This window comes from Hyaloscypha bicolor (assembly GCF_002865645.1).
Source record: "Hyaloscypha bicolor E unplaced genomic scaffold K444scaffold_58, whole genome shotgun sequence".
Taxonomy (NCBI): Eukaryota; Fungi; Ascomycota; class Leotiomycetes; order Helotiales; family Hyaloscyphaceae; genus Hyaloscypha; species Hyaloscypha bicolor.
The window spans coordinates 242,187-255,421 of NW_020194560.1; the positions used below are offsets into that span (position 1 = coordinate 242,187).

A 13,235-nucleotide genomic window follows, 5' to 3' on the forward strand; every position below is an offset into this window, starting at 1 on the left:
CATACCCCTCTTTAAGCGACTTTTACCAGGCCAGAATAGGTCCCGAGATATTAAACCCTATTTGATCTTCTCCAATTATCAACAAAGTTAATTCACGACATCCTCGTAGACATGTAGGGCCACTCCATCTCTCCACACTCCACACATGGGCAAGCAAAGGTTCTCCTCCTTTGCCAAAAACTCCCTGACATCACCCTTAATAGGCACCAAATCAGCGTTTCTTCCCACTTCAATTCTACCCTTATCATCGAAGCCAAAGCGATCCGCAATTAATGAAGTAGCGCCTATCAACACATCAATGACAATCCCAGCCTTGTGAATCATAGCAAGAATCTCCATATACACACCCAACCCAAACTGTGAGCCTCTAACCTGTCCAGAGGAATCAGATCCCACCATCATTGAAATCCCCGCTGTACACATATCCCTCGCAGACCGACACGCATTCCCGACTCTACTCTCATCGTTCCCTAGGCCCAACGGCTGTCTGGGGGTCGAATCAAACAACATTCTCTTTGCCAGGAGATCGTTGTGGAACTTGACTTGCATCTCATCACCCTCTCGTGTTTGAGATGCGCACACCGTGAGCGTGGGTCCGTGGGACGCATTATTTCGTTTAGCAGGCACGATGTGTTGATCTGAAGCCGGTTTGTAGATGAAGGAATGAGTGGGGCCGTCGAGCTCACAAGAAAGCAGATCAACTGCGCCTTGGAAACTGACGGCGTGTCGGACGGCAGGAAGGCCTTGCACATGTGTTGCTTTTACCACGGCTTTCTGGAGATCCAGAGGGGGGGAAGGAGCTTGCCAGTGATGGAATCCCTGAGCTCGTGCATGAGCTCTATGTGTGATGTCTAAGACACCACAACGAAGGCTTTTATGTTAACCCATATTGCAGCTTGAGGGGGTCGTCCTATCGGCCTTCTTCTTGAACCAAGATCCGTTTGTGGAAAACCACGGGCCAAACGGAGTTTCATTGGACTCTAGTGCTCAATTTTCTGGCCAGTCAAAGTTCACCATAGTGAAGATAGTGAAGAGTAGGGTGTTGAAGCGGGGCTCGCGCATCGGGATGGTTCAAAAGCCGAGAGTGCAGATTCCTATACTAGTCGGTGCGTTAGTGATTACATCCCGGCATCAGAGGAGAATTCCAGACAACGAATTAAATACTTGGTAGCTGTTGCAACGAAAAGCACATGAAATACTAGGATAGACAAATGCTGTGAGGGAGCAGTCGAGGGAACCGGTGGTTCGTCTTTTGATTTGGCAGACCAGGATATCACCTGTGAAGCCCCTCTGCTAGAGATGTTGGTACTGTACTTCGCAGATATGCAGAGATGCCACGTGACTTTCCAGATTTCGAAACGGAGCTACGTCTTGGAATTAAAATCTATGATAACGGGATTTACTGGAAATCACCTAGTTATATCTCAAACAGGGTTTTACGGATAGAATTGCAAATGCATGTGTTGACTCCATTCAAACATGCTAACCTTCAAAGTGAATAACGTAAGAAGCAAACACCAAAGTAAGTATTTGATATTCTTAATGGTGCTTATCATTGCAAGGACATGTATAAACTTTTAAGTCTGGAAGGTCTAATCGCACTTCTCTGAAAAGTTCACGATGCCCCTTTTTAGCCGAAATTAAGCGAATCTGGATTGGCAGAAATGTCGCAGTGGAAGAACTCATTCTTGACTTGTCTAATAATGAAAGGGACAGAGAGTTACGGAAAGGTTCAAACTGATTCCAGAAATAATGCTTGATGGGGTATACGATCCCCACTTCCCCGAGTATTTTTCCTTCTGCAATCGTCAAACGCAATGCAGTTCCTGTCGTGCAACAAGGCAGACGCCAAGTGTTCTGAAACAATTCAAACAACTCCGAGAGAGACTCTATCCGTTTTGAGCACGACTCGAACTACTACGAGAGCGGCGATCAAGGTGTTGAAATTGCAGGATACGACATTATCTTCCAAATCAACGATGCTACCTTCCTGGTGGCCAACGATTACGACGACGCAAACTCCTACGGAGGATCAGTCACTTTCAAATCTTTCTCTCAAAACTAGAGCTTATCTTCTACTGCTGCGAAGACCCCGGCGCCAACTTTCTGGGCTTACCTCGTGTACGGTGATCTGAAGGCTACCTATGGTGAATCTTAAGAGACAATTCTGTTTTCACTCTCGGCGGCCAACATTTCTAATAGAGTCTGGCATTGCGAGTATCTTCTAAGACAACACGGGCCATGTTTTGAGAGAAGTTGTCGCGAGTTCCCAGCATTCTCTCCCATGTCTATTTACTTTTCATCATTTCCGCCATAGCCTGCTTAACTAAAAACGCTAACTCCTCAGATCCAGATCGAAGTATCCGCCAGCGGCATAATGTTCACCGGATTTCGAGTTCCGGAGAGCGAACCCGGCCATGTACTTCGCGAAATGCAAGAAGCTCGATATCAAGTCAGTGCAGAAACAAGCATTCGCATTTAGAACAGTCGAAAGTTAGAGAATTGATGTGCATTGCTTCATAACCATTGCTACTAATCTATCATTACTCATTCCCGTCCCCATTGCACCAGAAAACTATATACTAACGCCAGCCAAGGAAATGTTATCCCAATCCAGCGTCGAACATTCTCTAAGCAACACCAGTAACCCGTCTAATAGCTCTCCTCGCACCCTCACCAACAACCATAATGGCTCCCTCTTGCTCGAGAATACGCACTACTTCCGCGAACTCGTTGCCCTCAACTGGCATACTACTCTGCTCACCCAATTTCTTCACGACCTCGCTGTATCTAGCAGCTTGGCCCTGTCTCGTCATCTCATCAAGCAATGCCAACACCGCGTTCTTCAGGTCCTGCTTTCGTCTTCGCTCACTAGCGCTCGTACCCTCAGTGAGCAGACTCATATCAATGAGACCGGTTCGGGAGTCCGTGGCTGCTTGCTTGAGAGCAGACTTAATGAGTCTGACAGCTTCCTGGACATCGTCCCTGGTCACAATCTCAGAAAGGCGCATTTTGGCGTGAGCCTCAGCGAGACGGATCATGGATTCCAGTTGACGGGTTGTTGCCGTGATTCGGCGTTCAGCAGCGCGGATATCTTCACCCAGCTTGCGCATTTCGACATAGGAGCTGACAAGTTCTTGAGATGCTTCGGGGCTGATGCGTGGTTGACATTTGGTGCGAGCATAGGAGATATAGGAAGTCAAGAACTCAATTGGCTGGTGATTGTTAGTTATGGCTTTGAATTGCGGGGGAAACGTCTTACCAAGATTTCCTGTCCGCCGGCAGCGCTTTGAGGCTTATCGTCCAGGTACATGCTCAACAAATGGCGTGCCAATCGTCGATCATTGGTCTCATCAACACGGTCCAAGATCAGGTAGACCAAATCGAAACGAGAGAGCAAGGTAGGCGGGAGGTCGATGTTTTGAGGGACAGGAAGATTGGGATTGTACTTGCTGCCAATTGGATTGGCGGATGCAAGAATACTGGTGCGAGCATTCAAAGTTGTGATGATGCCAGCCTTAGCGATAGAGACAGTTTGCTGTTCCATGACTTCGTGCAAGACAGATCTAGTGGCATCTGACATCTTGTCGAACTCATCAATGCAGCAGACACCTCCATCTGAGAGAACAAGTGCACCAGACTCGAGGACCAATTGGCGAGTCTCGGGATCTCTGGTGACGTACGCAGTCAACCCGACAGCTGAAGAACCCTTTCCGCTTGTATATACACCACGAGGCGCAATTTTGTGGACGTATTGTAGAATTTGCGACTTCGATGTGGACGGATCACCGCAAAGCAAGATGTTGATATCTCCTCTATACTTCGGGCTGCCTCCTTTCTCGAAGGACTTGTTTGTTCCACCAAACAATTGAAGAAGAATGCCTTTCTTGACATCGTCCATTTCGAAGATGCTGGGGGCAAGTGATCGAGAAAGAAGATCATAAATGTCTGGTCTTGCAGCTGTGGCCTTGATTTTCTCCTCCTCCTCCTCAGAGATCTTTCGAGTCTCTTCAATGTTGCCAGCAAGTTGATCAGACAAGTCTTCCTCAATGGTTGAGACATCGATTCCCATGCGTTTCTTGTCGACCTTCTGAATATGCAGAACATCAATGTAGGTCTTGAAGATGCTCTTTTGAGTGCGTTGTCGTGGGTTGACTCGAACGCCGGCAGCCTTGAAGATACCAGTAATCTCAACACGATCACCGGCTTTGCACAAGTCTACGAGTTCATCATATGCGCACATTGAAACCGAGTGCGGGGTTTGACCAGCCGGGACTGAGTCTGGTGTTTCTTGCAGCTTGATGACTTGCTTGTCCATGAAGCCAGACCGGTTGTGCACGATTTGCATGGAATTGGGAGAATCACAGATGGGCCGAGGACATTTGGTAGGCTCCGAGATCCTGCCACGATCAAGGTCGACCTTGACTGTATGGTTGCAGACCTGGCATTTAAAGAATGCATCTTTCATATCGGGGATGATGGGTGTGGTTCGGATAACAAGTCCTTTGATTGCAACAATCCTGTCGACGTCTACATTGAATCAGTATGGCTCGTGCATCCAGGGACGGGAACCTACCAGAAGGATTGAGATCTCGCATGTTTACGGTAGAATCCAGGCCAAAGGGTCGAACTCGGTAAGATCTCTTTTGAACTTCTTGGCACCAATCGATCTCGTTCGGATCCAGCGGCTCTGCTCGGGGAGTTGCTTCTGGCTCATCGCGGTCAGAGCTGGGAACTGGAGGCTCGGAGCTCATGACTCGGTTGCGTTGTGAAGACTGGCCCACAGAGCTTTGGGATTGTCTCTGCTTCGCCATTTCTGCTTCTGCAATCTCGTACATAACGTCTTTGATACTCTGATCCATGAGAGTGACGATGTCTTGGGGATAGTCTTGTGCCTGTTGCCAGAGTTTCTTGGTAGGAGGGTATGCTTTCATGTTGCGGAAATCCAAATTAAGACTGGTGACACCTAGAGTCAACATGTTTTGCATGGTTTGAGCATACTCTTTGGTGGTGGAATCTTCTTCGGCATCGGTCTCCTCCTCAGACATGCCATCAGCCCACATGCGGTATTTCTTGGTATAATTGCGCAAAAAGTCCTTGAAAGTGGCAAGCGTATCGTTGATGGAGACATTGGTGCCCCAAATACAAAGTGTAGAGCTTCCTCCCATCGCCTGTGCGTCGGATGTGGTCGGATCAAGGTTGGAGAAGGTAGGAGCCTCTGAAGCAACCTCGCGAACAACTCGGCCATTCTCATCCATGAAAATGCGGCGTCGAGAGTGAGGTGTGTTGATACCGTCCGAATTGATATCACCTCGTCTTGAGATATTGAGCGATGAGCCTGGGCCGGCGGCGGAGCGCGAGGAGCGGACGAAGAGGCCACTGCTGTCGCTGTGAAGATTGTTGGTCTGTTGGCGAGGTGCAGGGCTTGAGCTCGACGCATATCGGATGGGAGACGATTCTGATGGCAGTCAGCATCCATATCTGAGGAGATCTCATGTGTACACACCACCGATGAGGCCACTCGCGCTAGCTCTTGGAGTGCGGTCACCATCCCCTGTTGTCTGGGTATTGGTCATCTGTCGAAGAGGGGAGGAGACATCTCGCTCGCGGTTTGCTCGTGCAATATCAGCTGGAGATGAGCGATAGTTCATCGGCGAGGAAGATGGAACACCGCGTCGGGGAGTCTTGCCTCCTGCAGAGGATGATGCTTCATTCTGGAGTTGAGCGGCTGCGGGATCAGGGGGGCTTGAAGGAAGGGCAGAAGAGTTCCTCTGCGATGTACGCTTTGGAGTCCCAGATTGGGAGCTGCGCTGGCGACGGTGTGATGGGGACGACATTGCGTTTAATTGTTCTTGAAAGGTTGAGAACAATGTCGATTGATGTCCTTGAAGGAGGTGGGACGTTCAAGTGGGAGGAGATTTTGGTTTTGCGTCGCGTGTCGCGTCGAAAGCGCGTAGAGTGTCTGCATTAGCGTCGACTAGCGCGTTTTTCTCAGGAAAGGGGCTGCGAACAACCAATCGCTCCACAATGTCCAAGAATACCTTGAACAGATGTCCCCAAGTGAAGGACCGAGGCAGTCATGAGTTCGCATGTTCACATATCAATGCTTATACTTCTAAATGTTCACAATGTTCTTGAACAACTGGGAGACCTACGAGGTAAATTTTCCTTCGCTCGCCGGCTCTGCCCAAAGGTGGTCTCCTGCCGCGATGTTCCATGATTTTTGGTACAGCTTTATATATTCTGAGCTGCTCATTCGCTTCAGTTCAGTTCAGACTTAAATAGCATATCCTTGGTCCAAGGAACGGCACAATGCCATGTCACAAGAAGCCGATCACGTGATCAAAATCTCATAAGGTCCTTACCAATTGCCTCTTGTCAAATTCCTACCAAACTCCGGCTTGCAGTGTTCCATCAAGACCACATACATTCGCTCGACTCGATATAACTACTCCGCACACCATACAGCGTACTAAGCCCATCACTCCAAACATCACTCTCTAAGACCCCCTTCCCCTTGTCACCCCCCTCATGCCTCGTCATCACCACCTGCCACGAAAAGCTCGAATGCCCGACACCAGCGAAATCTTGCGCCTTCAACAGCACCAAATAATCCACCAAAGCCCTCTGATCCCACCTTAATCTCTCCAACGCATCCATATCCTTGTCCTTCAGCAAGTCCTCCTTATGCGTAATAGCCATCTTGGAAGCCGTAGCTTGGAGTCCGAATTTGTGGATTTCAGGGAGGTTGCCGGAAGCGACGTATATCAGTGGGATTTTGGCGGAAATTGCTTGCTCGATATAAGCTGCCGTTTGGCTGGGGAAGTGGGCGTATGCTACGCCTGAGTTGTGGCGCTCCTCGAGGAAGGGATTGTCGGTTTGCAGATGGGCGCCCATAAATGAAGGCTTCATGATTGGCTCCGAGACGTTCAACGGTATATCGTACCATTCTGATAACTTATTAAGCGTTGTAGTTGCCAGGCGTCGAACATCTGGTCGGAATTTGAGGATATTGCCAAAGGTGTGCGCGAATTTGTGGCCATCTGAATGTGCCGGATAATGCAGAAACGACTGCTCGAGATCAATAATAATCGGCTCTTTCTCCGGATACGAAGGCATATATTCCTCGATCCAGGCCTCCAATTTAATTGGCCACTCCTCTGGATGCTCCAGCCCGCTTGTGGGAATATTGGTAAACAAGTGCTCGGGCAGAAGACCTCGCCGGCGCGAACTGTCTGTCTGTTCCATATGTCTGATGAGCAACAAATCCGGACAAGACACCCTCAATGAGTCTGTAAAATGGTTCACATCAAACATATACTCCATCCCATTTCTCCCCGGCCCATGCCTCTTCTCCGCATGTCCATGATCATGCCCCAGATCGTCCTCATCCCTCAATGCAATATTTGGCAGCACCAAAGCACCTCCCGCACCAATTGCATACCTCACACAATTCAAGATCGAATTCCGAACATGGCCGATACCGCCGTGGTTATTGTCACACGTGAACACCAGGCTTTGGTTCCATTTCGTAGACGAGCAGACCGCTCGCATTTCCTCGGAATCCACGGGAGGAAAGTCGAAGGCGTCAATGGAGGGGCTAATGAGGCCGGCCTTGGAATTGGACGGACCGTACCAGATTCTCCGCGCGGGGATGCTTTCCCTGTCAAAGGCTAGCCAGAGCCAGATGGATGCAAGAACTCCTCCTACGACGACTGCATATCGACGAGAGACCATTTTGATCGGGAAAGAGAATCAATCGTCCGGTGCGATGATTTTGGGACGGAAGATGGATCCATCTTAGGATTTAATTTCGAGCAGTGGGCCATGGTGGCAAGCTGGCATGGGCTTGGCCGTGCGTGAGGTGATACATGCTGAGGATGTTCTGAGATGTTTGATGTTTGAGGTTGGCCCTAGTCGGTGATCTGTGGGGTGCAGAAGCGAGGCGGGGTGGGGATATCAGGAAGGATAATTACATGAGAACTCACCCCTTTTTCACAATCCAAAATGTCGGGAGATTTTAAAGAAATGTTCATATTTTTAGTTTACTTTCGGTGTCGCCTCCTAGGAGATTCTTATCGTGTTGGCTCCCTCGAGCCTTAGAAAAGCAACGATCGATGAAACGGTCGAGGTGTAACCGAGTCTCGCTTGAGGTGAAACAAACTTCTCGGACGTCGACGCCGAATCAAATGCAATAATCACATAAATTCAACACAGACCTGACGGTGTTATCCAAATTCAAGTATTGACTTGCTGCTCTACGGTAACATGCGCTGTCTTCCAAAAGAAAACTCTCTCGCCTCCTTCGCGTATTCTTCTCTCCGACTCATGGGATTGGGTGAAAGAAGTTTCGCGTTCCCTTCTTCTGCGCCTCGCTCACTCCTCACTCCTCACTCAAACCAGACCTCCTCACTCACAGCTACTTTTTTACTCACACCTGCCTCCATAACCACAGCCGCCTTTTCACTTAGACCTTCCTCTTCGCTCACAGCTGTCTCCTCACTCAAAGATGCCTCCTCACTCACAGCTGTCTCGGTCAAAGTCGCCGCCTCACTCAAGGAGGGAGTGACTGCCATATCCTTCCCCCTCCTCTTCGACACAACCTCCGTCCAATTGTTCCCATCAACCTCCACCCTCCCAACAACGCCATCCATACCCACCTCCCCGATCTCCTCTCCCTTCTCAGTCTGTCTCCATCCCGCCTGCGTCTTACTTGTTGGCAATCCTTTCGTAAACTTCTCCTTACCCTTCTGCCTATTACTCTCCTTCCTGGCATTATGGGCGATTGACATCTCCATCTGCGATCTCATTGCCAGCTGAACCGCCATCTCGAGGCTCATCCCCTGCTCCTCCTCGGCCGCCTTCTTCACCTCCAACACCACTTCTGCCTTTGCCTTTTCCGCAATTTTCTTAGAGTGTCGCCTTCCCCTATGCGCCTTCCTCTTCTTCTTAGGCTTTGAGTTCACGATGGGTTGTGCTTTCACTGACTTCTTCTTGAAGAGGATAGCTCTGATTGCAGGGCTCACGATGAGAGGTGAGGCGAGGACGAGTGTCGCTGCGAGCGAGCCGTAGGTGGTGGATGTGGTCGAGATTATGCCTGGGACACCCGCGGCGGTGGAATTAAGATTTGTCATTGTGGCAACAATGGATGAGTCGATGAGGTTTGGTTGTTTTGATGATGATAATAGACCATGGTCGATGGGCAAATTGGCGATAGACGAGGACGACGAAGTTGAATTGTTCGAAGGGGGTAGTGTTTGTGCTGGTGAATTATTCGATGAATCTTTAGGTGAAGAAATCTAAGTTGTGGCTTCACTTGCGAAATCTAAAAATTTAGAAGCAGTGAATTTTATTTTAGACTGATTCAGTCAGGATAGGGGCTTGGACCGTCGGTACCAACAAACAGGTACTCTGGGTCTTGACTAGGGCGGTTCCAGTGTGTCAAAGAACTCCTAATACTACCATACTACTCGTGAATATTCATGAGTAGCGTGAGTAGAATATGAGTAGACTAGAGTATATACTCATGAGTAGTCATAAGCAGCCGTCACGTGACTAGAACGATTATGGTTCGCTTAATAACTATCAAATAATAAAGGCACCTATTAAGCAGCCCTAGTAAAGTAAACTGGGGCTTGTGTAAGACTAGCTAAATCCTAATTTTGTATAATAGTAAACTAGTTGTCCTCCTCGGAACCTTGATTTTTGCCAGACCTTTGGCTCGCATGGCGACGCTACCGCCTGAAGGGGCGAGGTAGTGCTGGAGCGAGAGCGGGCGGGGCTTTACCTAATAAGGCCAGCATATCACGTGGATCATCACGTGCATACTACTCATACTAATCACAAATATTTGTGATTAGCTTGATGAGAATACGAGTAGAGTATGAGTAGCGCTCTAATTAGTTGAGTAGAGTATGAGTATGTCCCACTACTCTACTCTGCTCTACTCTACTCTACACTCATTTGACACATTGTTTGTATCCATCCATCCGAGGTAAGTAATGCTAAGTAGTGACAGGTGGGAAATGTTCAAATATGATGCCTTTGACAGACTTCAGCCAAAGTCGGTTCCCCAAGTCGGCTCCCACCAATCAAATTGGGCAGCGCAACACTCAGGTCCAGGAGCCGTTGCGCATTCTTCCTTCACAATAAGAGCTACGACAGTAATGGCGAGCGAGAACTCTGGAGGCAATCCTGCCCCGACGCAAGTTCCGAGAGGAAAACAAGGCCACCTGCGTGCTCTATTTTCGCTGCCCTGGCCATCCAAACCTTTGCTCTCATTTTAAAAGCGTAAGCACAAGCGGGTGTTGTGAGTGGGTGTTGCGCTGCCTGATTTTGTTAGTGCAAGTCGACTTGGTTAAAGTCCTTTGACACACCTCTTCTGGGGCGGCTGAGACTTTGACGGTTGGTTGACTTCATGATTTATCCCGACCCCTTAGACGCTCTATTCTTGTGATTTCCTTGCCCACCCTATTCTAGAACCAGATGATCTCAGTAATGCAGAATGTGGTTGAGAAGCCCCGAATAGTGGCTGCCAACTGAGAACTTTGCAGAAAAGCCTTAATTACCAGGTAATGCAATCTCTAACCTTCCTCTGTCCAAAGAAGCTGAACACAACCACAAGTTGGAACAAAACGCCACAAAAACGATCAGCCGCGTATGATATCAGGTATGAGCTTGCCCGCATCAATCTCAGCCGTGATTTTCTCGTGCGTCTCTTTCGAGTTCTGGAGAAAACGGCCCACAGTCATGCCGATGCACGTCAACAAAGGCGCCATTTCCGGCTTGAATTTCTCCGGCGGATAAGCAAGCTAGTCATTCACCTTCAACATCATAATCTGTTTTGACTTTCATGTAACTTAATTTAACCCGTATCCCTTGTACCTGATATTGCTCACATCCCTAGGCTTTCTTCATCGCCCGATGCTCTGGAGCGAAAAATATTCAATATAGACTGTCGGTATTCCCTTTCTAAGCCAGAAGGCTCTTCTTCTTCTAGGTGCTGTCTTGTCTTCCTCCAAACCGCAAACTCGTTTTGCCACGAAGGCCACTTCTTCATAAGCCAATAAATGACACACATTGCGACAAGAAGAATAAAAATAGTGATGAGAAACCAAAACGGGGTGAGACCAAACGGTATGACTGACGGTTGCATAGAAAATATCGATGCGGTTAACGTGATTGGATATAACACCTTAGATCAGCGAATTAGCAAAGTCATCGCATTTGACCATATTCATCGAGATATACCCAAATTAGAAATGTCGAGGTAAATGAGGCATGCTTGTTTGCATCGCGGCCTTCCAAGGAAAGGCGTAGTGTAAGCTAAAAACCATATAGTCAGCGAGATATCTTCCTTGTCGAAGCTGCGGCTGGCTTAAGGAAGCTTCCACTCACTGTTTCAAAGTCTCTGCTTAGGTCGTCTCTCAATAACTCAAGTTTCTGGAGAAGATTTTGCAGGTTTCCAAAGGTCTTCTTTATCGCACGAAGCGACCTGCCAGCGGCGCAGTTGTCTTGGGACTCAGGAGATTTGCTGGGAAAAGGATGCTGCAAGTCAGAGAAGTAGTCGATATCTCCCCCATCCGGCGAAGCAAATGCGTTCCATTGGTTGAGGGTCCCCGAAAGCACGTTAATGAACGTGCCGAGCTGTTGCATCCTCTCTAGAGTCCAATTGAAAGAGCGTTTTATTTCTTCCGACGGTTCGCTCGAGTTTTGAGATGCACTGCAGTACGTGAATGTATGCGATTGTTTCTGTGGTGGCGTCAGTCTTGAAATGAGAGATACTGATGGCAGGACTTATACATATGCAATTATATCGCACTCCATTTTATGAATCAGCTCTTGCCACTCTTGACCGACTTCTTTGATATTTACCTCCAAAGCTTTCGTAAAGTATTGTCGGGGTCTCCAAATTGGCTTACTTACATGGAGACCTGTTGCAATAGGATCTTCGTCAAATCCGTCCACCTTCTGATCCACTACGGCTTCCCCGTCTTCGCCATCCCCATCATGAAGCTCTCCGTCATCGTAGAGGTCCCCGGACTCATGTGCATTATCTAGAAAAGCGCAAGCAGTCCACTGCCATTCGCCGTGGCCGTACACAACACATGACACTTGAGTCTCGTGGATTCGGTACACATCCTGGCCTCCTGCCGCTGAACTCTCTCCGTCTGTAAGCGAGACATCCGTCCATTTCCGCATACTATGTATGGAGCGTTTTTTGTGAGAGTCCTCTGGGCGAGGAGATTTCCTTAGAGCAAAGAAGGGCAGATGGAATTCCATCTGAAATTTAGACATTCCATCCGACTAAGCCGTATAGTAAGTACCAGGATAGACAATAGATCCTAGAAAGCGAAGGAAGATATCACTTACAGAAATATGGACCATTATTGAAGGCTTAAAGCCAACGTGCTTGCACATCGCATCGCGAAGGACCGGGACATGATGAAATGGGGCGGTAGCAGCTAAAGCACATATGAAGTCGGGAGTCAAGTCAACGACGCACCTTCACGACAGTTAGGGATCTGCAGACATAAAGATGTACCTCAAGCAACTCACACAAGACGCCGCTCCGCATCTGGCTCTTGCCCAAGGCTGTACCTCTGGAATAGAACAATGTCAGCAAATGGACCAATCAAGGGAAGGCTGCGTTCTGGCAAGCCATACAGGTTGACCCAAGTATCTTAAACCCTCAGCCGCGGTCATCCAACCATTGGAAAGCCTCGGAGTTCCGCAGCCAGATAGAATGTTGTTCTTCCGATCATCGATCCATAAAGCTCTCCTTGTCCCAGCATCTCCAACGCCAGCTTCAATATCCTTGAGGCTGGTGTTCCCGCAGTACCTCTTGACCCCATCAGCCTCACTCGGAAAACCTAGATCTGTGGACTCTTGCAAAAAGTTAGTTAGCCTATCTTGAAAGCCACTGATCTGATTTCTTGCTTCAACAGCTGGCACGTCATCTTTCCCCGTCAGAGAATGGTGGGCGAAGAACGAACGGGGCCACGCGTTTGTGAGCCAGGGGATGGAGTCGCGTTTTCGTCGGAAAGTCCGCGCCTTCCGCTCTCTCTTTAGCCTATAGCTCAACATTGATAGCCGACGACGCCACTTATCTGGGGAGGTAGAGTGGGGACAAATTCTAGCCGGGGTCGGTCATTTGTGGCTGGACGTCAAAGCATCTATTGAGGAAGTTAGCGAACCATGTTGACTGTTGAGAACGACTCGTGTAACCTTATATC

The 13,235-nt window shown here is 48.6% G+C and overlaps 5 protein-coding genes across 5 annotated transcripts; all 5 read right to left on the minus strand.

Moving 5' to 3' along the window:
- Positions 1-87: 87 nt before the first annotated feature.
- On the minus strand, positions 88-798 carry K444DRAFT_528083 (uncharacterized protein; the record flags this gene model as incomplete). Its single annotated transcript, XM_024874685.1, has 1 exon — positions 88-798. A coding segment is annotated over one exon (711 nt), but the record flags the coding sequence as incomplete, so codon positions are not given.
- Positions 799-2,500: 1,702 nt separating this feature from the next.
- K444DRAFT_560628 (MCM-domain-containing protein) lies at positions 2,501-5,908 on the minus strand. The gene is made up of 4 exons (XM_024876906.1): positions 5,507-5,908; positions 4,577-5,458; positions 3,263-4,530; positions 2,501-3,215 (listed from the first exon to the last, which is right to left on the minus strand). Exons 1-4 carry the CDS (start codon positions 5,835-5,837, stop codon positions 2,631-2,633), a joined length of 3,066 nt encoding a protein of 1,021 aa, XP_024737539.1. The 5' UTR covers positions 5,838-5,908; the 3' UTR covers positions 2,501-2,630.
- Positions 5,909-6,352: 444 nt separating this feature from the next.
- On the minus strand, positions 6,353-7,912 carry K444DRAFT_612371 (uncharacterized protein). Its single transcript, XM_024880120.1, has one exon. It carries the CDS (start codon positions 7,735-7,737, stop codon positions 6,415-6,417), a length of 1,323 nt encoding a protein of 440 aa, XP_024737540.1. The 5' UTR covers positions 7,738-7,912; the 3' UTR covers positions 6,353-6,414.
- Positions 7,913-8,253: 341 nt separating this feature from the next.
- On the minus strand, positions 8,254-9,416 carry K444DRAFT_663031 (uncharacterized protein). Its single transcript, XM_024886772.1, has one exon. The coding sequence runs from the start codon at positions 9,132-9,134 to the stop codon at positions 8,391-8,393; it is 744 nt and encodes a 247-aa protein (XP_024737541.1). The 5' UTR covers positions 9,135-9,416; the 3' UTR covers positions 8,254-8,390.
- A 1,478-nt stretch (positions 9,417-10,894) lies between these two features.
- K444DRAFT_528036 (uncharacterized protein) lies at positions 10,895-13,086 on the minus strand (the record flags this gene model as incomplete). The annotated part of the gene is made up of 7 exons (XM_024874680.1): positions 10,895-11,194; positions 11,251-11,325; positions 11,398-11,751; positions 11,803-12,306; positions 12,373-12,505; positions 12,559-12,602; positions 12,667-13,086. The coding sequence occupies 7 exons, from the start codon at positions 13,084-13,086 to the stop codon at positions 10,895-10,897; spliced, it is 1,830 nt and encodes a 609-aa protein (XP_024737542.1).
- Positions 13,087-13,235: the final 149 nt, after the last annotated feature.